At 40.8% G+C, this 24,556-nt stretch overlaps 1 protein-coding gene and 1 long non-coding RNA gene across 10 annotated transcripts in view; both read left to right on the plus strand.

Annotated features, from left to right (window-relative positions):
- The window catches only part of PPP1R12B (protein phosphatase 1 regulatory subunit 12B), a 222,056-nt gene that overhangs the window by 152,074 nt on the left and 45,426 nt on the right, over positions 1–24,556 (plus strand). The window contains exon 1 of one of the 9 annotated variants that reach the window (XM_032318437.1): positions 22,681–23,958. The exons of the other annotated variants lie outside the window; for them this stretch is intronic. Within the exon in view, the coding sequence (XP_032174328.1) occupies positions 23,857–23,958 (102 nt within the window). The 5' untranslated portion in view covers positions 22,681–23,856. Of the gene's footprint in view, positions 1–22,680; positions 23,959–24,556 lie in introns of those variants that run through there. 9 annotated transcript variants of the gene reach the window in all.
- On the plus strand, positions 498–16,132 carry LOC116576318. The gene is made up of 4 exons (XR_004280107.1): positions 498–1,298; positions 7,692–7,697; positions 10,769–10,772; positions 16,122–16,132. It is a non-coding gene; the product is annotated as an uncharacterized LOC116576318 (long non-coding RNA).

Genomic DNA, 24,556 nt, shown 5'->3' on the forward strand with positions numbered 1-24,556 from the left:
TGTAATAACCTGGATAAATGCTTATGATAAAATAGTACTATATGAACTAGATGTACAATTATGTATGTAATAGGAGTACAACTGTGAAGGGATAGAGGACACCCAGGTCCAGGTAAAAGGACCAGAGGGGAGAGTCTCCAGAGTGTTACCAATGATTGTGTTTCTAAGGTGAGACTAAATATGACTGGCTTTTTTCTATTTTTCTTTATTTTCTTTAATGCTCCTGTGCTACTTCTAGATATATATTTTTCCTTAAATGCTTTGGCCACACAAACTTCCATAAAGTGATGGCTTGCCTGAAAGTGAAGACTGAACCAAGTGGGAATTTTGTAAGAGCACTTTTTCTGTCTCTGGTGATGGGTTGTGTGTTTCTGATGGAGTACACGTGCTGGATAGTGGAGTCAGAAGTCTCCTGGGCACCCACCCCGCCCCTAATACCGTCTGTGTCCACACATAGCTGTGTAGCTGCAGAGTACTGGGCCCCACACGTAGCATGTGGATGGTAAGGTGCCTTTCAGTGAACTTTGGGTTCTGGGTTTTTTGTTTGTTTATTTGTTTGTTTCGTAAGTGTCTTTAGAATGTTGTCTGAAGATTGCTTGGGAGTGGGGCTGGTCACATGCTAATTCTCCATCTTCTCATCTATGCAGTTGGAATCTCTGTCGCTTTTAGTGCAATGTGGTGAAATTAAACAGTTCATAGAAATTCACACTGTGACTTAGCCCAGGTGCTAAGAAGCTCTAAGATGATTGAGTTTTCCTTGCCACCTTAACTGAATTTTTAGATTTTTAATCCACTCTTCCTTCTTTTCAGTAGAACTTCAACTTTATTCTTTCCTTCCTCATTCTTTCCCCTACATGAACTCTATCATGGTGCAGACTTTACAGTGAGCACAGTCAGACCCCTCACGTCCTGTGACTGCAGCAGGATGCCCACTTTTGCCACTCTCTGCACTTTGATGTGCTCAGTGTATGATTTTCATTGTCTTCTCAACTATTAGTGACAGATATATTTGTAGAAAAGACCTGTTTTCCTCTGTGGTGTCTGAGACTGTGTAGGGGTTTTGTTTTGGTCTGGCTTGGTTTGCTTTTCTCTATTTAAAACTTAGATTGTGTCTACACCCACACAGAAACTTCATCCAGTCATCAGGCACCAGTAGGCTGTTCCTTTGCAGAGTGGTGATCAAAAAAAGCCATACCTCTGGTGATCATAAGTTTCAGTTTTTGAAGACTGGGTTCAGAAATGCATGGTTTTCTTCCTTTACCTGGCAAGTTATTGACTCAGCAAACCAAAGAATGGAAGTACTAAACTGTTGAGATCACAGAAAATTATTTCTGGAAGGTACTTTAGAAGCTCTTCTAGCCCAGCTCCCTTATTTTACAGATAAAATGCCTGGAACCCCAAAAGGGATCATGGCTTAACCTATGCTGTACAATAGCTTAGTGGCAGAGAATGAGCTAGAACAGTTCTGAATTCCCAGATCGGCATTCTTTCCACTGCACTGATGGCTGTCTTCCAGGTGCTGGAGTGCAGGTGGTGCTTATAACAAGACTCTGCTGGCGGCAGTGCTGGCCCAAGGTCACGGGAAGCACCCTCTTCTTTTGCTCAGTCTGATTCCATTTATAGTAGAGTTTATACACAAGGTCTACAATTAAGTCTGCTGCTGTCCCAAGTTTCTTACCTTTTTAAAATCATCTTCCCTCCATTTCTGGCCTTTCAATCTATCTGTTACATATTTTAATCCAAAGTACTTAGAAGTAATCAGAATGTTCCTCCACTACAGTTGATTTTAAGTTCAAACCCTGGATATATTTGCTAATGTTTATAGACTGGTGAGATTAGGAGAATTGAACTGTTATTATTTCAGAACTAAAAGCTACTCCTAGGACTTCCACGTCAGGATGGCAAAGTAAGGACACTGAATCCTGTTCCTCTCATTACAAAATTAAGAAGTAGTGGGTAAATATTTTTTAAAGATTTTTAAAAGTACACAATCATACTTAAAAACAAGATGGAAAGTCTCTTTGGGCCAATAATGGAGAGAAAAGCCACTGTGGGAAGGGAGCTATAAATGGATATAGGCAATTGGGTCAGGGTTTTTTTGTAAAGATTCTGCCTACTCAGAACATGAACCAGGAACACACTATGCTACCTGCAAATGTGGGCTGGGTTAGTTCAGCTCATCCCAGTAGCATTATAGAAATACATTGCTTGCACCTGGCCAGAAATTAGAAAGGACAGCCAGAGGCTGCAAGCACAAGGACCCACTCAAGACAGAACCATAGCTGTCAACTTAAGATGGGGTTCAAGGCCAGCATCTTACCAGGTCTAAGATGAGGCAACTTGAAACCACCCTGTAGAGACAGATACTCATATTTTAACACTGTCATAGAAATTGAGTCCTCAAAATCCTATAAAGAATTCATAAAATTTAAGACCATGAAAAGCAGTTAGGAGACCCAACAAATGAGAGAATTGATACCTGAGAGAAAAGGTAATAGAACAGTCTAAAGAGGGTTTTAAAATAAAATTCTCAACATACAAAAGAAGTTAGATCCCACAAAACAAGAATAACAGGTAATAAAACAAGAACAGAAAGGTGTGCAAGATGCCTAGGTGGCTCAGTTGGTTAATCGTCTGCCTTTGGCTCAACTCATGATCCCAGGGTCCTGGGATGAGTCCCACATCAGTCTCCTTGCTCAGCGGGGAGCCTGCGACTCCCTCTGCCTGCTGTTTCCCCTGCTTGTGCTCGCTCTCCCTTTCTGACAAATTGGAAGAAAAAAAAGAAATCTTTTTTTAAAAAAAGGAAGAAGAACAGAAAGGTATGAGAAAGAACCACTTCGAGGTCTTGGAAGTGAAAATGTAATATTTAAATGAAAACAATATCTAATGAGGTGACAGAAGAAAGAGACTGCACAGCATACTGCTTCCAGCTTCAGAGAAAAACCAGTGAACTGGAAATAGGGTGGAGAAAACATCTCAGTGCAGCGTGGAGATGGCGGAGAAGTGGGACACAGAACACAGCCTGAGGAGCTCAAGCTCACGTCTGCCAGGAGGCCAAAGAAGCAGAGAGAGGGAATGAAAAAGAGGGGATAATAATAAAGATTGCAGTAGAGTATTAATCCATGAAGGCAGGAGTCCTCAGAATAGAAAAACCTCATCCATAAAGCACAATAAATAAACCCATGGCTGTTAATCATTTCCATAATGAAATTGTAGGATATTAATGATATAGAGAAAAAAAATGTTTTAAGATTTTATTTATTTATTAGAGAGAGAGAGAGAGAGAGAGAGCGCGCGCGCGAGCAAAGGGCGGGGCAGAGGAGAAGGGAGAGAAAGAATCCGAAGCAGGCTCTGTGCTTGGAGCCTGACATGGGGCTTGATCCTGTGACCCCAAGATCATGACCTGAGTGGAAACCAGTAGTCAGACACCCAACTAACTGAGCCATCCAGGTGCTCTGAGAAAAAATTTTAAATGCAAAGAAAAAATACAGATAATGTATCTACAAAATCGGCATTAGGCTCTGGCTGCAGTAGACAATATCCTCAGAGTACTGTGGAAAGACAATTATAAACCTACAGTTCTGTGCAGTGCTTTGTGTGTACAAGAATGAAACAGGGGCGCCTGGGTGACTCAGTGGGTTAAAGCCTCTGCCTTCAGCTCGGGTCATGATCCCGGGGTCCTGGGATTGAGCCCTGCGTCCGGCTCTCTGCTCAGCGGGGAGCCTGCTTCCTCCTCTCTCTCTGCCTGCCTCTCTGCCTACTTGTGATCTTTGTCTGTCAAATGAATAAATAAAATCTTTAAAAAAAAAAAAAAGAATGAAACAAAAGCATTTGCAGATACACAGGGGCTAACTTCTCAACCCCCAAACTCTTGCTAGTGAAAGAACCAAAGGGAAAAAGCAAAAAGAGAAGTACATGCAAGAAAACAGTGGAATACTGGAAGCAGAGATATTAAAAATATGGTGATAAACCCAATTTTTTTTCTTTTATGTGTAAAAAACTGGATCTAAAACTCTAGCGACAACCATGTGTTAAATATATAAAAGCATGGTGAGGTCCTTATTTTAAGTAGAGAGGATACTGATTAAGTTTATAAACTGAAAAAATACATTTAAATAACTTTGTTGAATGTAGGAATGACCACTAAAGAGGAATATAGAAATAGAAGATACAATTCCTAAGTCAGTAGTGGAAAAATTGGTAATTTTTAAAAAAATTTTTGAAGTTTACTTACTTATTTAAATAATCTCTATACCCAACATGGGGCTCGAACTCATAAACCTGAAATCAGGAGTCACATGTTCTTCCTATTGAGCCAGTCAGGCGCCCCTGAAAAAATAGGTAATTTAAAAAATATATTTACTCAATTCAGTAGAAGGCAGGAAAGGAAATAAAAAGAAGCAAAGGGAAAGCATAGTAGATAGGAAATATAAAATAAAATACGTAAGCAATCATAATGAACATAAATTAATCTACAAAGCCAGAGAGGCACTCAGATTATTCTGCTTACTTTCTGCTGTCTTCAAAATGATACTGAAGGGGGTAAAAAAAAACATGGGGAAAAATATATGCAGATACCCATGAAGAAAAAAACTGATATGACAACATTAATATCCATCAAAAGATAATTTCCTGCCACCTGCCTCCTGCTCAATGCCAAGTCAACACACCTTCACCTCAGATTGCCAGCGGCTCAAACTGACACTCTGCCCCCCAGATTCCAACCCTGTGCTCGAGTCTGTGCACAAAACTGGGCTTAATTAGAACAGGAGAATGAAGCATCCCGAATAGTGACACTAATTCTGTGGAATATATAATGGGTAAAAGGAGTGTGCTAGGCTGAGAACATCAACAAGCACTTCAAAGAACAATACATACAGCATGATTCTGGTTCCTAAAAGAAACAAACCTGGGAAAAATAAAATAAGATGAAAACAGAGAGGGAGACAAACCATAAGAGACTCAACTATAGGAAACAAACAGGGTTGCTGGAGGGGAGGGGGTTGGTGGGTGGGGTAACTGGGTGATGGGCCTTAAGGAGGGCACGTGATGGAATGAGCACTGGGTGTTGTACATGACTAATGAATCACTGAACTCTACCTCTGAAACTAATACTACACTGTATGTTAATTAACTGAATTTATATTTTTTTAAAAAAGGAGCCCCCCAAAAAAGATAATTTCAAGCAAAAAGCATCAAATTATAGGAAGATATTTCTTACTTGTTAAAAAAAAAAAAAGGAATAGTCTACAAACAAGATATAAAATAATGGACTGTAGACACTAAAATACAGTTTCAACATTTATAAAAAGCTGACAGAGTTGCCAGGAAATAGTATATTGACATTCAGCATTGCAGATTTTAACACACCTCTATCAGAAACTAATGTCAAATAGACAGAAGTACTTAAAGACATAAAAGATTTGAACAACATAATTAACCCTCTTGATCCAGTAGATATAAAGCACATATGGAATGTGTGTACTGTGAAGATCATACTAAATTTAAAATCAACATCACTCACTTGTTCATCAAATATTTGAGTGCCTGATATTTGCCATACATTGCTGTAGGCACTTGGAATACATGAGTCAGCAAGACAGTTCCTGGCCTCGTGAAGCTTAACATTCCATCAGGGAGGAGGAGACAGACAGTGAGCAATAAACACAATGAAGTATATAGCATGTTAGACAGTGACAGATGCTGTTTGAAATAAAAAGAGTTGGAATAAGGAGGATTGGTGGAAAGACGACAGGTTATAGTACCAGGTAGGTTGCCTGAGTAAACCTTGTCGACAGACTAAGATTTGAACAAAGATTTGAAGGTGAGAGAGTTAACACGAAGATATCTGGAGAAAGAGTGTTCCCGGCAGGGGAAACAGCTAGAGCAAAGGCCATGGGGTGGGCAAGTTCTGGCACATACAAGAAATTATAGAGGAGAATTGTAGGAAAGAGAATCAGATCATGTAGGTAGAGGATGTTGTAAACCTTTGTTTTTCCTCTGAATAAAATGAGAGCCTTTGCAGGATTTTGAGTAGAGAAGTGACATGATCTGACTTAAGTTTTAAAAGAATTCTAGCTGCTGCATTGAGATTAGACTTGAGACAAGAGTAGAAGCTGAGGGACTATTATGGTAATCCAGGCAAGAAAAATGATGGGAACTTGGATCATGTGGCAGTAGTAGAGGTGTTGAGGGTTGATATATTCTGGATCTGTGGGATGTAAGGGAAAGAGGAGTCTTGGATGACTCCAAGGTCTATTGGCCTGAGGAATTGAAAAAGATAGAGTTGCTGTCAATTGACATGGGAAAGTCTACAGGTGTTGAAGGTTGAGGAGGAAAATCAGGAATCCAGTTTTAAGATATGTTAAGTTTAAGATACCTATTAGAGGGCGCCTGGGTGGCTCAGTGGGTTAAGCCGCTGCCTTCGGCTCGGGTCATGATCTCAGGGTCCTGGGATCGAGTCCCGCATCGGGCTCTCTGCTCGGCAGGGAGCCTGCTTCCTCCTCTCTCTCTCTGCCTGCCTCTCTGCCTACTTGTGATCTCTCTCTGTCAAATAAATAAATAAAATCTTTAAAAAAAAAAAAAAGATACCTTTTAGATATCCAGCTGGGAAAATGACAGAGCTGTTGCATCTTTGGAGTGTATAGAGGGCAGATGGTATTTAAAGCCATCAGACCATATGACATGATGGAAAGGGGACTAAAGGGATGCCTTGGTGGCTTAGTTGGTTGAGCCTCTGCCTTCTGCTCAGGTCATGATCCCAGGGTCCTGAGATTGAGTTCTGCATCAGGCTCCTTGCTCTCTCTCGGCCTACTGCCCACCCGCTTGCTTGTGCTCGCTCTCTCTCTCTCTGACAAATAAATAAATAAATAAACACTTTAAAGAAAAAAAAGAGGACTAAGGACTGGAACAATATGGATATTTGATTAATTAGTATGGATTAAAAACCTAAATGTGAGATCTAAAACCATAAAAATTGAAGAAGTGAACACAGGCAGTAATTTCTCTGACTTGGCCATAATGATATGTCTAGATACGTCTCCTAAAGCAAGGTAAACAAAAGTTAAAATAACCAATTTGGACTACATCAAAATAAAAAGCTTTTTGCACAGCAAAGGAAACCATCAACAAAACAAAAGGACAACGCACTGAGGGGGTGATGTTTGCAAATGTGATATATCCGAAATCTCCAAAATATTTAAAGAACTTATACAACTCATCATACATACACATACACAAATCAGAGTAAAAAATGGTCAGAGGACCAGAATAGACATTTTTCCAAAGATGGCCAAAAGACACAGGAAAAGATGTTCAGCATTACTAATCATCAGGGAAATGCAAATCAAAACCATAATGAGATACCCCCTTATACCTGTTAGAGTGGCTAAAATGTGAAACACAAGAAATAGCAAGTGTTCACAAGGATATAGAGAGAAAGGGAACCCTTACACAGTATTGATGAGGATGTTAGTTGGTACAGCCCCTTTGGAAAACTGTGGAAGTTCCTCAAAAAATTAAAAATAGAAATACCATCTGATTCAGTAATTCTGCTATTGCGGTATTTACAAAAAAACAAAAACAAAAACAAAAACAAAAAACCTCATTAGAAAAGATATATGCAGGGCGCCTGGATGGCTCAGTTGGTTAAGCAACTGCCTTCGGCTCAGGTCACGGTCCCGGAGTCCCAGGATTGAGTCCCGCATCAGGCTCCCAGCTCCATGGGGAGTCTGCTTCTCCCTCTGACCTTCTCGCCTCTCATGCTTTCTCGCTGTCTCTCTCTCAAATAAATAAATAAAAATCTTAAAAAAAAAAAAAAAGAAAGAAAAAATATATGCATCCCATGTTTATTGCAGCATTATTTACAACAGCCAAGGTATGGAAGCAGCCTAAGTGTCCATTAATAGATGAACAGATGAGGAAGATATGAGTGTGTGTATTTGTGTGTGTGTGTATACATATATATATATGTATACACACACATATATATATGTATACACACACACACATGTGCCATGGAATATTATGCAGCCATAAGAAAAGATGAGCTTCTGCTGTTGGAAATAACATGAATTGGACCTAGAGGCTATTATGCTAAGTGAAATAAGTCAGACTGAGATGAAAGACAAATACCATGTGGTTTCACTCATTCGTAGAATCTAAAAAAACAAAACAAAAAACCAAATGAATAAAAAATAAAAAGCAGAATCAGATCCATAAATACCAAGAACAAACCGACCGTTGCCAGCAGGGAAAGGGTTGGAATAAGGCTCTCAGTTATGAATGGACTATGCCATGGGAATAAAAGGCACAGCATAAACGATAGAGTCTATGAAATTGTAATAGTGATGTATGAGGACAGATGGTGGCTACACTTGTGGTGAACATAGCATAAAGTATAAACTTGTCAAATCACTGTTATACACCTGAAACTGTTGTAACATTGTGTATCTGCTGTACTCAGAATATTTAAAATGTAACCAAAAAAGACATTTGACTATATCTAGGTGGTACAGGTTTCTCTGGTTGGACCATCAGACCTCGTGATCATCCTTCTGGATGGTTAAAAATAGATTCGCTTTCCGGGCGCCTGCTTGTGCAGTCGGTTGCGCATCTGACTCTTGGTTTTGGCTCAGGTTGAAGTCTCAGGGTCTTGAGGTCGAGCCCTGTGTCAGGCTCTGTGCTCCACAGAGTCTCTGCCTCTGCCCCTACCCCCTTTTGCTCTCTCTCTCTCTTTTTCCTCTTTCTCTCTCAAATAAATAAATAAAATATTTTTAAAAAACAGATTTGCTTTGCTCTTAGAGTTTTGATTCCAGTTTTAATGATAGGTATTGTGTACTCTTGGTTTGTATTAGGACCAGTGGTATACATTTGTAAGATAGCTAGGTCACCAGTAGTCTGTTATGGAAAAGGTAATTTTATTTTTTGGTTTGTTTGTTTAAATATGTGTTAACTAACCATATAGAGACTATGACCTTAACTCCAATAACGGATTGTTATCAGCACCCAAATTGACTAGCCCAGATAGTAACATTACATGCAGCATCTCACAAACTGATTAGAACAGTGCCCAACACACTCAAATATTAGTTCTTATATGCTCTTTGTGCTCAAAGAAATATTTGGTTCTATATATGCCAGTTAATCAGTCAGTCATCATGGAGCTTAGTTCTTTCTGGAATTGCATGCTAAGCAACACACTCCAGGAATCTAATTAATTTGATCCCCACTTTGGTCCTCTTTGCTACAAACATTGCCATGCCTCATGAGTGTTATATGTTGTGTTTCTCGGAGAAATGCATACGTAGCAGTATATTTATACTCTACAGCAGTGTTTGCCTCCACATAATTGTGTTTATGTGGAATTACATTGGCATTGCAATGTGGGAATGACGGGGTTGACAGGACCATTAACTTGAGTACCCTGGGAATTGTCCCCCCCCCCCACAACCATGGCTGACTAAAGGAGCCGTGTTTCTGAATGATGTTATGGTGTGGGGGTTTGAAATGGATTTCTTATTAAACAGTACGTAGACTGTTCTTTACCTGCCATGGGCAAAAATAATTTGGACAAAAAATAGTACTCTCCCTATGAAGTGTTTTATCTTTCAACTTTTTCTCTGTAATGAATGGCTTTCTTTTTTTTTTTTTTTTTTTAAATCTCTTGTACCTTAGATATAGGGAGAAACTTTTATGTCCTCTTCAGAGTTATAGCTGTACTTTTTAGCCAGAAACAAAGCTTAAACATCCTCTGGCAGATCCCTGGTGAAGGGGCAAACTTAGGTCCAGTGGAAATGAGAAAGGCAGAAAAAGGAAAAATTGGATATGGAGAGGATTCACTTGGCACAGAAGAAAATAATTTGAGTGTAAGAGAAATGAGGGCATTAGAAACTAAACCTATAGCAGTGCAGTGGCATCTTCCATTTCCAACTATTTTGAAGTATTTTTAGCAGAGAGCATGAACATAGAGCATATATACACGGCACACAGACAGCTCATAAAGCATATGGACACCCATTGACGCTGTGTATGTCAGCAGTACCTGCAAAGCAGAAAGGTGCGTGCCAGTTCATTGTAGACTAGGAAGCTTCCATGGTGGCTTTTCCAGGATCTGTACTAGCATAAGAAAATAAAGTGTTGAGTTTCTCTTTTTTTTTTTTTAAGATTTTATTTATTTGACAGAGAGAGATCACAAGCAGGTAGAGCAGCAGGCAGAGAATGAGGGAGAAGCAGGCTCCCTACTGAGCAGAGAGCCCAATGTGGAGCTCCATCCCAGGACCTTGAGATCATGACCTGGGCCGGCGGAAGGCAGAAGCTTAACCCACTGAGCCACCCAGGCGTCTGAGGTGTTGAGTTTCTAACTACATTTTTAATGCTACGGAGTAGTAGTCTTAGTAAACCTACATGAGTGGAGCAGATTTTATATCTGGACCAACTATAAACTCACAGTTATGAAATATTTAAAACTTCTACATGAACCACAGATAGATTGCTTTTCTTTGTAATGACCTTTTTCCTTAAAACTCTGCCATTACTAATGATGGGAAATATTGTTCTTTTTCTTACCACCTGATGGAGGATTTCAGCCAAATTGATAGGCTGTAAAGAAAATTACCAAAATATTACAAAAAATAATAAATCAGGCTGATGACAGTTAAAAAACTTGAACTTAAGAATTTCTGAACCTTTGTGTTTATAATTTGTTTTTAAGTTGTAGTTTACATTGTCAAGAAACTCATTATTGCCAAATACTGAGGCTTAGTTTAAGGCATGTTGCCACCAGATGGTAGTACAATTGCCTGATGTACAGATTATAAGCACAACATAAATATCAAACATATCTTTATGCACCAAACAAATTTATTTTAAAGACTACTCTAAAATATAATTAAGTATATTAGGGTATCATAAAAAATGTGGTAGTATTCAGCATCATTTTCCTTGATTTTTTTTTTTAATTTTATCCATTTTTTTGAGAGAGCACACACATGAGTAGGGGGAAAGGCAGAGGGAGAGGGAAAAGCAGAATCCCTGCTGAGCAGGGAGCCCGATGTGGGGGCTCTATCCCAGGATCCTGGATCATGACCTGAGCTGAAGGCAGACACTTAACCGACTGAGCCACCCAGGCAACCCCTTTCCTTGACTTTTTTAAGTAACTGTATTAAGATAACTTTTTAAAACTACTCTTGGGGCACTGGATGGCCTAGTCGATTAAGTGACTGGCTCTTTGTGGCTCAGGTCATGGCCTTAGGGTCATGGGATTGAGCCCCAAATTGGGCTCTGCACTGGGCATGGAGCCTGCTTTAGACTCTCTCTCCTTCTCCCTATTCCCTACCCGCCTCCCACCCCAACCAGTGTGCATGCTCTCTCTCTCTCTCTCTCTCTCAAAAAATAAAAAATATTAATAAAAAAGTAAAACAACTCTTTACTGAGTATATATAGTTTTAACAAAAGGTTTAGATAAGTTACACTGTTTTAAGTACTTAGTGTTTAACCACCCGTATAACCAGAGAGCACCCTTTGGGCTACTTTTAAGCTAATCAAAAAAGATTTAATTTGCTCTGTTAGTGCTTCTGATCAGTTGAAACATTTTGACTGATCAGGGTATTGTGAGCATTTTGACAGAGTAGTTACTCCTTCCTCGTGTGGCTCTGTCTGGAGCAGAGCAGGGCACATTGAGCATCCCTGACCCTGGCCTGCTAAATGCTGCTAGCACTCGGCAGTCACTGTGAGAGCCAGTGTCCCCACATGTTTGCACATGCCCCTAAGGGAGAATTGCCCTCACTCCCACCACTACCCTTGGAAAAAACCTCCACTCCTGTTCTGAGTTGCCCCACCTAACTTTACTTAACTGCTGTTGCTATCAGATACGGCCTACAAAGAAAGTGTGAATAGAGGAAAAACTACATAAGTTAATTCACATGAAAAAGGAGGTAGCTTCTCACTTCTCTTTGTCTTTTTCTGTTACTCAGTTTAAAATTAATTGCAAAACACAAAACCTACAGACTAATTCTGGGACAGGTTTCTTAAAGGATCTGTAATAATTACCCTTACGCTTAAGTGAGTTTCTGGGATTTAAACTTTTATAACACTGGGACATTATTTAAGTGTATGAGAGCAACATGGGAAATGTGCTGTAGACTAATAAAAACTGGTGAACTCCATGCTAAACAACTTGTAGGTCTTATCTCACTTTGCTTCTGTGTTCCTCCCTTGTACCTCAAAATGGCCTCATCTTCTGCTCCTTCCCTCTGCAACCCACCAGACTATACACAAGCCTTTTTTTAGTGGTTGTGTTTTGTTGGTCTGATTTTTAGCTTTTATTGCTTTTTCATAAAGAACACATGTCAAAAGCCCTTTATTAAATGGAAAGAATTGCATGACTTCCTTCTGCTCTTTATTTCCTTATATTGTAATGAAGGCCGATTGACTCTTCACTCTGCAGTGATTCATTTCAAAGGAGAAGTTGAGGGTAAGAGAGTCATTTCACAGTAAAATCCCTAATATGTCTGCCTCACCCAAGAGCATTCCACAGAAAGAATCATGAAACATGAGTGACCATCATTGATCTTCCCCATCCTCAAAGAAGGGGGAAGATTTTCATATCACATACATTAAAAATGAGGATTAAGATGGGAAAATGGAAGGACAAAGGAGTTATGTGACAAAGAACTTCCTGTTCCCTTCAGAACTTCTCATATATCCCTTTTCCCCCAAGTAATGCTTTTGGCTCCTCCAGATGCCCAGTAGTCAGAACAACAGTGGAGAAGTAAGTGCATAGCTCTCACTCAACACAACAAAAAAATAACAGAGGAGTAAATGCACCGCTCTCACTCTCACTGCTCTTCTGATTTGGCTGCGTGCTCGTGATGGTCGCCTTCAGAAACAGCTTCTTTGTTTAGTGCGAAGTTAGATATTACACTGAGATCATACGGAAGAGTAGGGCTTGATTGGGTTTTTTGACTTTTGTTTTTTATGTTTACAGTTGTTGTTTTTTTTGCTGAAGATTTATTTATTTTGAGAGTGCCAGATCGAGGGAGGGGCAGAGGGAGAAGAAGAGACAAAAAAAAAAGAGAGAGAGAGAGAGAAACAAACTCTTCTGAGTGCAGAGCCTGATGCAGGGCTCGATCTCAGGATCCTGAGGTCCTGACCTTGGCCAAAACCAAGAGTCAGTCTCTCAACCCACTGAGCCACCCAGGTGCCCTTTACAATTCTTTTTTTTTTTTTTTTTAATTGAAGTATAGTTCACCTACAGTGTTATATTAGTTTCGGATGTACAGCATAGCGATTTGACAATACATCAGGCCATGCCACAGTGAATAGTCACCATCTGTCACCATATAAAGTTATTACAGTATTACTGACTACACGCTTGATGCTGTACTTTTCATCTCAGTGACTTGTTTATTTCATAACTGGAAGTTCGTACCTCTTAATCCCTTTCACCTGTTTTGGCTACCCCCCCAACCCCCTCTCTTCTGGCAACTGTCATTTTGTTCTCTGTATTTATAAATCTGTTCCGTTTTTTGTTGTTGTGTTTTTAAAATTCCACATGTAAGTGAAATCGTACAGTATTTGTCTTTCTATGTCTGACTTATTTCACTAAGCATAATACCCTCTAGGTCCATCCATGTTATAACGAATGACAAGAGTTCATTCTTTTTTATGGCATATAGTATAGTATTTTTATTTTTAGGTTTTTGAGAAACCTTTATAGTGTTTTCCACAGTAGCTGTACTAGTTTATATTCCCACCAACAGGCATGAGGGTTCCTGTCTCTTCACGTTCTCACCAACACTTGTTATTTCTTTTTTTTTTTTTAAGGTTTTATTTATTTATTTGACTTGACAGACAGAGATCACAAGTAGGCAGAGAGGCAGGCAGAGAGAGAGGAGGAAGCAGGCTCCCCGCTGAGCAGAGAGCCTGATGTGGGGCTCGATCCCAGGACCCTAGGACCATGACCTGAGCCGAAGGCAGAGGCTTTAACCCACTAAGCCATCCAGGTGCCCCAACACTTGTTATTTCTTGTTTTTTCTATAATAGCCATTCTGACTGGTGTGAGGTGATATCTCATTGTGGTGCTAATTATTAATTTAGCAGTATGGGTCCTCACTTTGCCATTATGTAAATTTTGAGATTTCCTATAATCTCTTTGAAGACAACAGTCATGTCTTAAAGAACTTTATATAACCCTAATAATACCTTGCATGGAGTAAGTACTTAATAGTATTAGATAGATTAGTGGAAGAAAAGTATCAGTTGATGATTAAAAATAGAAAGTGTTTTCAGGGGCACCTGGGTGGCTCAGTGGGTTGGGCCTCTGCCTTCGGCTCAGGTCATGGTCTCGGGGTCCTGGGATCGGGTCCTGCATCAGGCTCTCTGCTTGGCGGGGAGCCTGCTTCCTCCTCTCTCTCTCTTCCTGCCTCTCTGCCTACTTGTGATCTCTCTCTGTCAAATGAATAAGTAAAATCTTAAAAAAATATATTTTTCAGGACACCAGGGTAGCTAAATCAGTTAAGTGTCTATGTTCTGCTCAGGTCATGATTGGGATGGAGTCCTGCATCAGGCTTCCTGCTCAGTGGGGAGCCTGCTTCTCCCTCTGTCTGCCGATCCCCCTGCTTGTGCTCTCTCTCTCTCCCTCTCTGACAAATAAATAAATAAATAAAATCTTTAAAAAATAAGTAAGTAAATAAATAAAATATATTCTTTGGCCCTTATATTCATAAATGGGGCTGAAAATGATTGCTCTATTTTAAACTCTTAGTTCCAAAAGGAGGAACAGGGATCTTAAACTATTTATAGTTCTTAATTGTTAATATTTGACTCATTACCTTCTTCCCTAAATCTAAACTAAAATACTGTATAATGGTCACCTGGGTGGCTCAGTGGGTTAAAGCCTCTGCCTTCAACTCAGGTCATGATCTCAGGGTCCTGGGATTGAGCCCCACATTGGGCGCTCTGCTCTGCGGGGAGCCTACCTCCCCCTCTCTCTCTGCCTGCCTCTCTGCCTACTTGTGATCTCTCTCTCTCTCTGTTAAATAAATAAAATCTTTTTTTAAAAAAATAAATAAATGAAATACTGTATATTGTGGCTACTTAGAAGTTTATAAACTAAGCTACCAAAAAAAAAATTGATTTGCCAAAAGCAGCATAAAAATTTTTTTGGAAGACTAGGTAATGTCTGCCAATTTAACAATGTCCTTTAAGGGACACCTGGGTGGCTCAGTGGGTTAAAGCCTCTGCCTTGGGCTCAGGTCAAGATCCCAGGGTCCTGGGATCGAGCCCCGAGTCGGGCTCTCTGCTCAGTGGGGAGCCTGCTTCCTGCTCTCTCTCTCTCTGCCTATCTCTCCGCCTACTGTGATTTCTGCCTGTCAAATAAATAAATAAAATCTTAAAAAAAAAAAAAAAAAAAACAATGTCCTTTAAGCTTTGAAGACCTTGTGGTTTGGAAGCCAGGCTTACCTTCCAAGAGGAACTTTCCTATGCTTTTTTTTTTTTTTTTTTAAGATTTTATTTATTTGAGAGAGAGGGAGAGATCACAAGCAGAGGGAGAGAGAAAAGCAGACTCCCTGCAGAGCAGGGAGCCTGCCACGGGGCTCAATCCCAGGACCCTGGGATTATTACCTGAGCCAAAGGCAGACACTTAACTGACTAAGCCACCCAGGCGCCCTCTACTTTTGCTACATCTGATGAAATGGGTGATGGGAAAGGATTCTTTTGGCACTATGAAAAATAGAATTTTAGAGATTAAAGTTCTAGATGATTGAGTTTCAGGTGTGGGACCCCATCAGTAAAGTCTAGGCCTGATGTTTCTGACTATAGTCAGACAACATTTATTTATTGACTTAAACATCTCATAGTTCAGGCTCAAATCTGACATTCACAAGTGCTAATAGGTCTTTTCTGATCCCCTTTGCCAGAAGCACTTCAGAACTTAATTCTGTTACTGTATTTCCTTTTTTTAACAAAAGAGTTTGGAAGGTATAGATAGGGACCATTTGAGATTGTGAAACCACTCTGAGATCATTTTCATTTTAAAAGTGACTAATTCTAAGAGATTAGTTTTTCTGTGACCTAGACGATGATAAAATAAAGCCTCTGTGGGTTTTACAATCTAATAGAATTATGAAGTTTAGGGGCTTCTGGGTGGCTCGGTGGGTTAAAGCCTCTACCTTCAGCTCAGGTCGTGATCCCAGGGTCCTGGGATCGAGTCCCGCATAGGCTCTCTGCTCAGCCTGCTTCCTCCTCTCTCTCTGCCTGCTACCCTACCTACTTGTGATCTCTGTCTATCAAATAAATAAAATCTTTTAAAAAAAAAGAATTATGGGTGCCTGGGTGGCTCAGTGGGTTAAGCCGCTGCCTTCGGCTCAGGTCATGATCTCAGAGTCCTGGGATCGAGTCCCGCATCGGGCTCTCTGCTCAGCAGGGAGCCTGCTTCCTCCTCTCTCTCTATGCCTGCCTCTCTGCCTACTTGTGATCTCTGTCAAATAAATAAATAAAATCTTTAAAAAAAAAAAAAAAAAAAGATTAAAAAAAAAAAAAGAATTATGAGGTTTACTTTAAGCAATTCATAGTTGAACATAATTCTGCAGGTGTATCCATGCCCTTCCAATTCACATCCATTTACATTTGTCTACTGTGCCCTTAGGAATTTTTAAAAACTAGTTTGAGGGGCACCTGGGCGGCTCAGTAGGTTAAGCCTCTGCCTTTGGCTCAGGTCATGATCTCAGGGTCCTGGGATCGAGCCCCGCATTGGGCTCTCTCCTCCGCAGGAAGCCTGCTTACCCCTCTCTCTCTGCCTACTGGTGATTTCTCATTCTCTGTTAAGTAAATAAATCTTTAAAAACAAAAACAAAAACAAAAAACAAAACAAAACAAAAAAACTAGTTTGGCTCTGAACCAAAGAGCAAATTATGTTCTTTCTAGCTGGCTATTGTCTCACCTGTGTCTTCACATTCTCTCTGTCCTTATATACTCTTAGTCCTTGCCCTATTCAAATCTTTACCAGATTAAGTTTTTTAAATATATATATATTTTTAATCTATCCTGGGTAAGCATCAGGACCCCTTCTACAGGCTCCTAGTCAGTGTGGAAGAACAAATACAGCAAGCAGAGTATCTAAAATGTTTTTTTTTCCTGTGAACTTAATAATACCATGTTTAATACCCAAAATGTAATATGCTTACAAATTCTAACTACAGTCTCCCTGTTCATATGGTAATGAACACTGTTGATCTTGAATTATGAGTTTATTGGGGAAAAGGGGGATCCGTGTTCTTCAACTAGGAAAAAAAAAAGAGTTGGAATTCCAAGCATACCTGTTTGAGATGATAATCAGGGGTGTACTGGTTCCTCTAGTTAAAGCCCTTCAGTGACATTCAAGGAATCTCCATTCGTGCCTTAGACCACACAGAGGATTTGCAGGGTGCATTTGGGTAGTCTTAGTGTTTGTAAGGTGAAACTCTGAGTCTGACACTAGAGATGTTTCTGGGAAATTTATCAACCATAATAAAATCATTCTCTGTGTTTGTCCACCAAATCCCACCAAAAAAGAAAATTTTATTTAATAAGTAGTGACTTCTTGTAGTATTTTCAGATTTTACTGATCAAGCAATATAATATTGGGTCAAATTGAGTTCGAAGCACATATCTTTTGCCAGTTTGATAACTCAACAATGAGAGTGCTATTAGGCCAGAGTAGAAACTACTCTTTGGCTTCTCCCCAGTGAAGGACTTGTACTGGCTCTTTGTTCTGTGCTTTCAGACTTTTTGACCATGACCCACAGTAAGAAGTCCATTTTACACGGTGACCCAGGATACATATAGATGTATTCTGTCTAACAGAAACAATGGTTTCATGAAAGCATACCCTTACTCCATGTGTAATATACTCTGGAATTTGCTATTCTGTTTCACTGTTGTTTTTTTTTTTTTTTTAAGATTTTATTTATTTATTTGACAGGCAGAGATGACAAGTAGGTAGAGAGGCAGGCAGAGAGAGAGGAAGGGAAGCAGGCTCCCTGCTGAGCAGAAAGCCTGATGTGGGACTCAATCCCAGAACCCTGGGATCACAACCCAAGCCAAAGGCAGAGGCCTTAGCCCACTGAGCCACCCAGGCACCCCTCTGTTTCACTTTTTATTGATCTGGTTTGTGAACCACTCACTAAGTTGATTCATGGTCACCTAGTTCATTGTGCTTTAGCCCAAGTGATTGCTTACTGCTATTAACAAATCCATTCTTTGGTGAACGCAAAATCTTAGTTATATCTGTAATGAGAGACTATGTTTTGAAAGTTCTCTGGAGTTAAAAGACGTTACCTCATTTGCCCCCATTTCCCACCCTCATAATACGAAAGAACTGGGTGGGTATTTTTTAACTTTTTATTTTGAAACAATTTCAAACTTACGGAAATATTTTAAGAATAACACAGGGGCGGGGTGCCAGGGTGGCTCAGTGGGTTGAGCCTCTGCCTTTGGCTCAGGTCGTAATCTTGGGGTCCTGGGATCGAGCCCTGCATTGGGCGCTCTGCTTGGCAGGGAGCCTGCTTCCCCCTCTCTCTGCCTGCCTCTCTGCCTACTTGTGATCTCTCTGTCAAGTAAATGAATAAAATCCTTTAAAAAATAAAAGAAAGAAAGAATAGTACAGGGGCATCTGGCTGGCTTGGTCGATTAAGCGTCTGACTTCAGTTCAGTCGTGATCCTTGGAAGGAGCCCTGTGTCAGGCTCCCTGCTCAGCCTGGAGTCTGCTTGTCCCTCTGCTCCTCCCCCCTCGTGCTTTCTCATTCGCTCTCTCTCTCTCTCAAATAAATAAAATCTTTTTAAAAAAAAAATAGTCCAAAACCCTTATATATTCTTCACCCAGAGACCACATTCAAATTTCTCCACTTGTCCCAATGATGTTCTTTGTAGCAGAAGGATCCAGTACAGGATCTCACATTAGACCTGATTCTCATGTCTCTCTAGTTTGATCCTTCCCTTGCCTTTCATGATGTTGTTTTGGGGGTTTTGTTTTATTTTCAAGATTTATTTATTTGACAGAAAGAGAAAGCACACAAGCAGGGGGAAAGGGAGAGGGAGAAGCAGTCTTCCTGCTGAGTGGGAAGTACAACGCAGGGGTGTGATCCCAGGACCCTGAAGGCAAACTCTTAACTGACTGAGCCACCCAGGCGCCCCAACCTTGGTATTTTTTAATATAACAGGCCTGTCATGTATGTCCCTCAATTTGGGCCCAGTGGTTCCTCATAAGTATACCCAATTTATGCCTTTTTTACAGTGTCGCAAAAGTGATCCTTTGCTCTGCTCATTGTGCTCTAACAATTTGTCCAACTACTGGTAGTGCTGAGCTTTGGTCACCTGATTAAGGTAGTGTCCACTAGGTTTCTCCACAGTAAAGCTCCCTTTTCCTCCTTTGTGATTAATAAATATTTTATAAGGCAATACTGTGAGATTGTGTAAAATCTAGTTCCTCATCCTGTATTTATCTATCTATCTTTGGTATCCACTATGTTCCTTTCTTGGATTGATTTTGCAAAATGGTCATTTTTCTAATTTCATTACTTCTTCTCCATTTATTAGTAGGCATTCATTGTAAGGAAGAACTTTCTGTCCTCATTTCTTTTTATCATTCATTTATTTATATTAATGTGTGCTCCTGGGTTCCTATTTTGTTCAGTGGGTTGTAACTTCTCACTATTATTTATTTTGATGCTCAGATTGTTTCAGGTTTGGCTTTTTTTTTTTTTTTTAATTTTTATTTTCTTGAGAGAGAGAGAGAGAGAGTGAGAGCAGGAACACAAGCAGAGAGAGTAGGAGAGAGAGAAACAGGCTTCCTGCCTAGGAGGGAGCCCAATGTGGGGCTCGATCCCCGGATCCTGGGATCATAACCTGAGCTGAAGGCACATGCTTAACGACGGAGCCACCCAGGTGCCCCCAGGTTTGGCTTTTTAAGCAGGTCTCTGTGTCCTTTTGTCATGTTCCCATTATTGTAAAGTGCTTCCTTACTTTCCGACACAAGAGACCCAGGCTCATTTTCTATCCCTGCCCCAACTCTGGAATTAGTCATTTCTCCAGGGAGCCCCTCCTAATGGAGAATGGCATGGCATGTAGAAACAACAATCTGGGCACTAGATGTGCAAAATGCTGCTAGAGCATCGGTCTTTCCACATGTCTCAGTGCACAGAGGAAGGAAATACACATATAGATGCATTTACTTAGACACATGTGCACACACACATCCTTGCATATTTTTTTTAAGATTTTATTTATTTATTTGACAGAGGGAGAGAGATCACAGGTAGGCAGAGAGGCAGGCAGAGAGAGGGAGGGAAGCAGGTTCTCTGCTGAGCAGAGAGCTCGATGTGGGGCTTGATCCCGGGACCCTGAGATGATGACCTGAGCCGAAGGCAGAGGCTTAACCCACTGAGCCACCCAGGTGCCCCACATTCTTACATCTTTCGTTGTTTATGTCTGTATATATTGCAAATCACTTGTTCACACCAATACCTTCAATCCTGTGTATCACAAGGTTTATCCTAGGTTTCCCTTTTCTCTTATTTATACCTGCCTTCGCCAACATTGAGAAACCTAGCACCCATTAGCCTTAATATGTTTGTTTATTTGCGCAACCCTCCTGTATAAAGCCAGTCCCCTAGCTAGACCAGGTTATTGCCTCTTGGTGTTGAGAAGATCAGGTGAGATAATGTATGTTAAAACACTTTTTTCCCCTAAGATTTTATGTTTTTATTTGAGAGACAGAGAGTGAACAAGAGAGCATGAGTGGGGGGAAGGGGCTGCAGGAAAGGGAGAAGCAGGCTTTCCACTGAACAGGGATCCCTTTTCGGGGATTGATCCCAGAACTCTGGGATCATGACCCATGCTGAAGTCAGACGCCAAACCAACTGAGCCCCCAGGTACCCCAAAACACTTTAAAATATAAAAGAGTTTACCACTGCCTAGAAGCTGATACAAGAAAGAAAGAAAAAGAGACAGGAATAATAGTTGGGAGTAATAGGCTTTTACATTTCCTGTTTAGTTGCCAAGGAGTGATGAAATCACTGTATAAACCTTACAGAAACAGGTCAGAAACTGACTGATCAGGGGACACCTGGGTGGCTCAGTGGGTTGAGCCACTGCCTTCGGCTCAGGTCATGATCTCAGGGTCCTGGGATCGAGTCCCGCATCGGGCTCTCTGCTCAGCAGGAGCCTGCTTCCCTTCCTCTCTCTCTGCCTGCCTCTTTGCTTACTTGTGATCTCTCTCTGTCAAAAGAATAAATAATCTTTAAAAAAAAAAAAAAGAAAGAAACTGACTGGTCAGACTTGTTCTTGCCATGTCTTTCTTTCTTTTTTTTTTTTTTTAAGATTTTATTTATTTATTTGACAGACGGAGATCACAAGTAGGCAGAGAGAGGCACCTGGGTGGCTCGGTGGGTTAAAGCCTCTGCCTTCAGCTCAGGTCGTGATCCCAGGGTCCTGGGATCAAGCCCCGCATCGGGCTCTCTGCTCGGCGGGGAGCCTGCTTCTCTCTCTCTCTCTCTCTCTCTCTCTGCCTGCCTCTCTGCCTACTTGTGATCTCTCTCTGTGTCAAATAAATAAATAAAATCTTTAAAAAAAAAAAAAAAAAAACCAAGTAGGCAGAGAGGCAGGCAGAGAGAGAAGAAGGGAAGCAGGCACCCTGCTGAGCAGAGAGCCCAAGCCCGGTGTGGGGCTCGATCCCAGGACCCTGGGATAATGACCTGAGCCGAGGTCAGAGGCTTTAACCTACTGAGCCACCCAGGTGCCCCTTGCCATGTCTTTGAGGAATAATGTAACTTGATGACTTTCATTCTTCCGAGTGAAAAAGTATCCCTCCTAATCTTTCCCTAGACAATCATGCTTGTTATGGGACTGTTACTATTTAGGTTTACATCAATATTTCTTTTCTAAGTGAAGAGATGTAATAGAGAAAAACTCACTCTTATCAGATGAGATTAATTGTATAAGTAGGATCTAAAATGTAAGATTCATAGATCTGAATTCCCAAGATAATTGGCCTTTCAGACACAGTATAGTTCTGGTTTGTGATAAAATTAATTAGTCTTCTTAAGTTTTTTTAGATTGGGAATGAATTAAGACCTCTCCTAATAAACCCTTATCAACCTGTATTCCTCAAACCAACCCCCAAGTAGCTGATCACTTCCCTTCATTTAATTTCACAAAATTTGTCATAAGAATAAGGAAAATGTCGAGATAATTAGAGGGAAAAAGAGTGGCATGCTGGGAAGATTTGAAGGAAAAAGTATAAATTTCGTGTAGGAAAAGGAAGGGCAGGATAGAGTTTCCAAGAGCCCAGAGAGAAGTGAGTTGTCACTTTGGGGCTAAATCCACTGGCTTAGAAAGCATTTGGCCTAGAAATGTTGGATAGGGTAGTGATGACAACAGAGTGCAAAAGATTAAATTTGAGATGTTTCAAGGCCAAATCCAAGAACCTTCAACACTAAGAAAATAAATTCCTTTCTTTTTAACTCTTGGTTGTGCCTGTGGATAACTCAGTCCTGTAGTCTTGCATTTCCGCTCCTGTCTCTGCTTTCTCTCTTCATTTCTGACCCTTTCTTTCCCCTTACCTGAGCCCCTTTCCTGTCTTGTTCTTCCCTGATTGCGGCATTTTGGAAAACTCTGGTAAGCTGTATACTCAGAGACTCAGGCATTAAAGTCTCTGCTGTACAGAGAGCTTCCTTTGCAGTGGGCCAGAGTTTCAGTTTGCTGGGCTTCCTTGTGCAGCCAAAATGATATGTCATTAAAGTGAAACATAAAGGGCCTGAAGGTGCTCTGACTGATGTGTCTGTCAGGGCTTTGTTACTGAAGAGATCCAGAAGTTGAAAAGTCCCCATTCTCATATTTAACTCACTGTTCGGAGAAATCAGCGTTGAAACGGCGGCTCACGCTTACTGAAACAGTGGTACCAGAAGGTTTGGTGGGGTTCGCCCCTGAGCATGTCCCCAAAGAGCCTCCCTTTATTCCTAGAAGCTGGCAGGCTTTCTTTTCCTCCTGCAAGTGGCAACCCGAATTCTGAGTTGAAAGTGAATCTTTGCCCTTGGCTCTTCTCCAGCATTCCTCGCTGAGCGAATAGGGATTTGGAATGTCAGAAAATAGAAGAGGGGAGGGGAAATGATGTGTGTATGACTGTGAGTGTTTATATGTAAAAGCAGCTTCGTCTGGGAGGACTTCGGGGAAACTTGACTTCCTCCGATTGCTTCCTTCTCATAAACTCTTGGTTCCTTATTTGTTTTGTTTTTTGTTTTTTTAAGTTGTTTAATCTGAATTATCACGGCAGTTCTAAACCCCTTCCAGCCCAGAGGAGTCAAGCTAAGGAAAGACAGCATGATTTCCAGAGGATTTCTCTTTCTTCCCTCTGGATAAAGTGACGGTAGTTCGTCCCAGGCTCGCCTCCGGCAGGATCCAAGGTCGTCTTTCCTCTGGGATTTAATCCGGTGTCATCGGGAAACTAGAGTCAGGTTTTATTGGGGAGCAAGTCTCACCAAGAAGTGTCCTTTTGGGAGAATCAAGGACTCGATCTAGGCAGAAAAGGTGTGGCTCAGCGCAGTACTCTCCATCGTAAGCTACCAGTCCCGAGCACTTGTGGTTGAAGCTGGACTGAAAATATTGATGGAACACGCCTCTCAGACTCTGTTTAACTGTGGACTGGTTCAGAGCGCAAGACTATAATTTACAGGGTGGCTTTTATCCTTTATTTAGTTCTATCCAAAGTCTTCTCGCATCAAGTCAAAAGGAGAGATTCTGGGAGGGTAACCTGCAGGGCCAGTTTCCCAGCGTTACGTGAAGAATCCAGCGGTTGAGTATCTGTCTCCATCCTGAGGAACCATGTCCTCTTTATATACCCGAAGTAAAGAATTCACTCGGAATAGGAAATCTCAGTCTGATTCTCCCCCAGCCTCTCCCTCCCCGACTGCCAAGACGCTCCGAGTAAGCAGCATTTTATTTACATATGTTCCTAGTTGTGTCAAAGGTGGAGAATGTGTGTGTAACTTGGGGAGTTAAGTTTAGAGCAAAGGCATTTCAGAGCATATGGGAATCGGTAGAGGAAAAAAAGAAAATTTGCAAGTAAAGACCGTTATGCTTTTCTGCAGGAGGTTATGGTTCACAATACTTACTGTAGTCTTAAGTAAAAGCAGATTTAACTATGTCAGACTACAGTTTCTGTCTTTTAGCTTTCAACCATCAGTTGGTAAGCTGTCTGACAGATTTTAGAGTCCTTGTCACTGTATCTTACACACATTTCTTAATTTCTGTGGCTATTTTTAGTTGCTCCCTTTCCTGTTTTTTTGTGGGTCAATACTATACTTCTAGAGAAAAAGCTCCCAAATGGTCATGAAACTATATACATTAAACTTCAGTTATGTGCAAGTTCCTCGTGAATGTGAGAGAGAATATGCCCTTGCCTGTTTTATGTGTCCGTTGAGTGATAGAGAGAAAAAACAAAACAGAGCAAGGAATTATGGACACTTGGAGTCTTTCTTACTCCTCAGTCACCATCAGGAGATTTCCTGCTTATAAAGGCAAA

Source organism: Mustela erminea, chromosome 17 (assembly GCF_009829155.1).
Source record: "Mustela erminea isolate mMusErm1 chromosome 17, mMusErm1.Pri, whole genome shotgun sequence".
Taxonomy (NCBI): domain Eukaryota; kingdom Metazoa; phylum Chordata; class Mammalia; order Carnivora; family Mustelidae; genus Mustela; species Mustela erminea.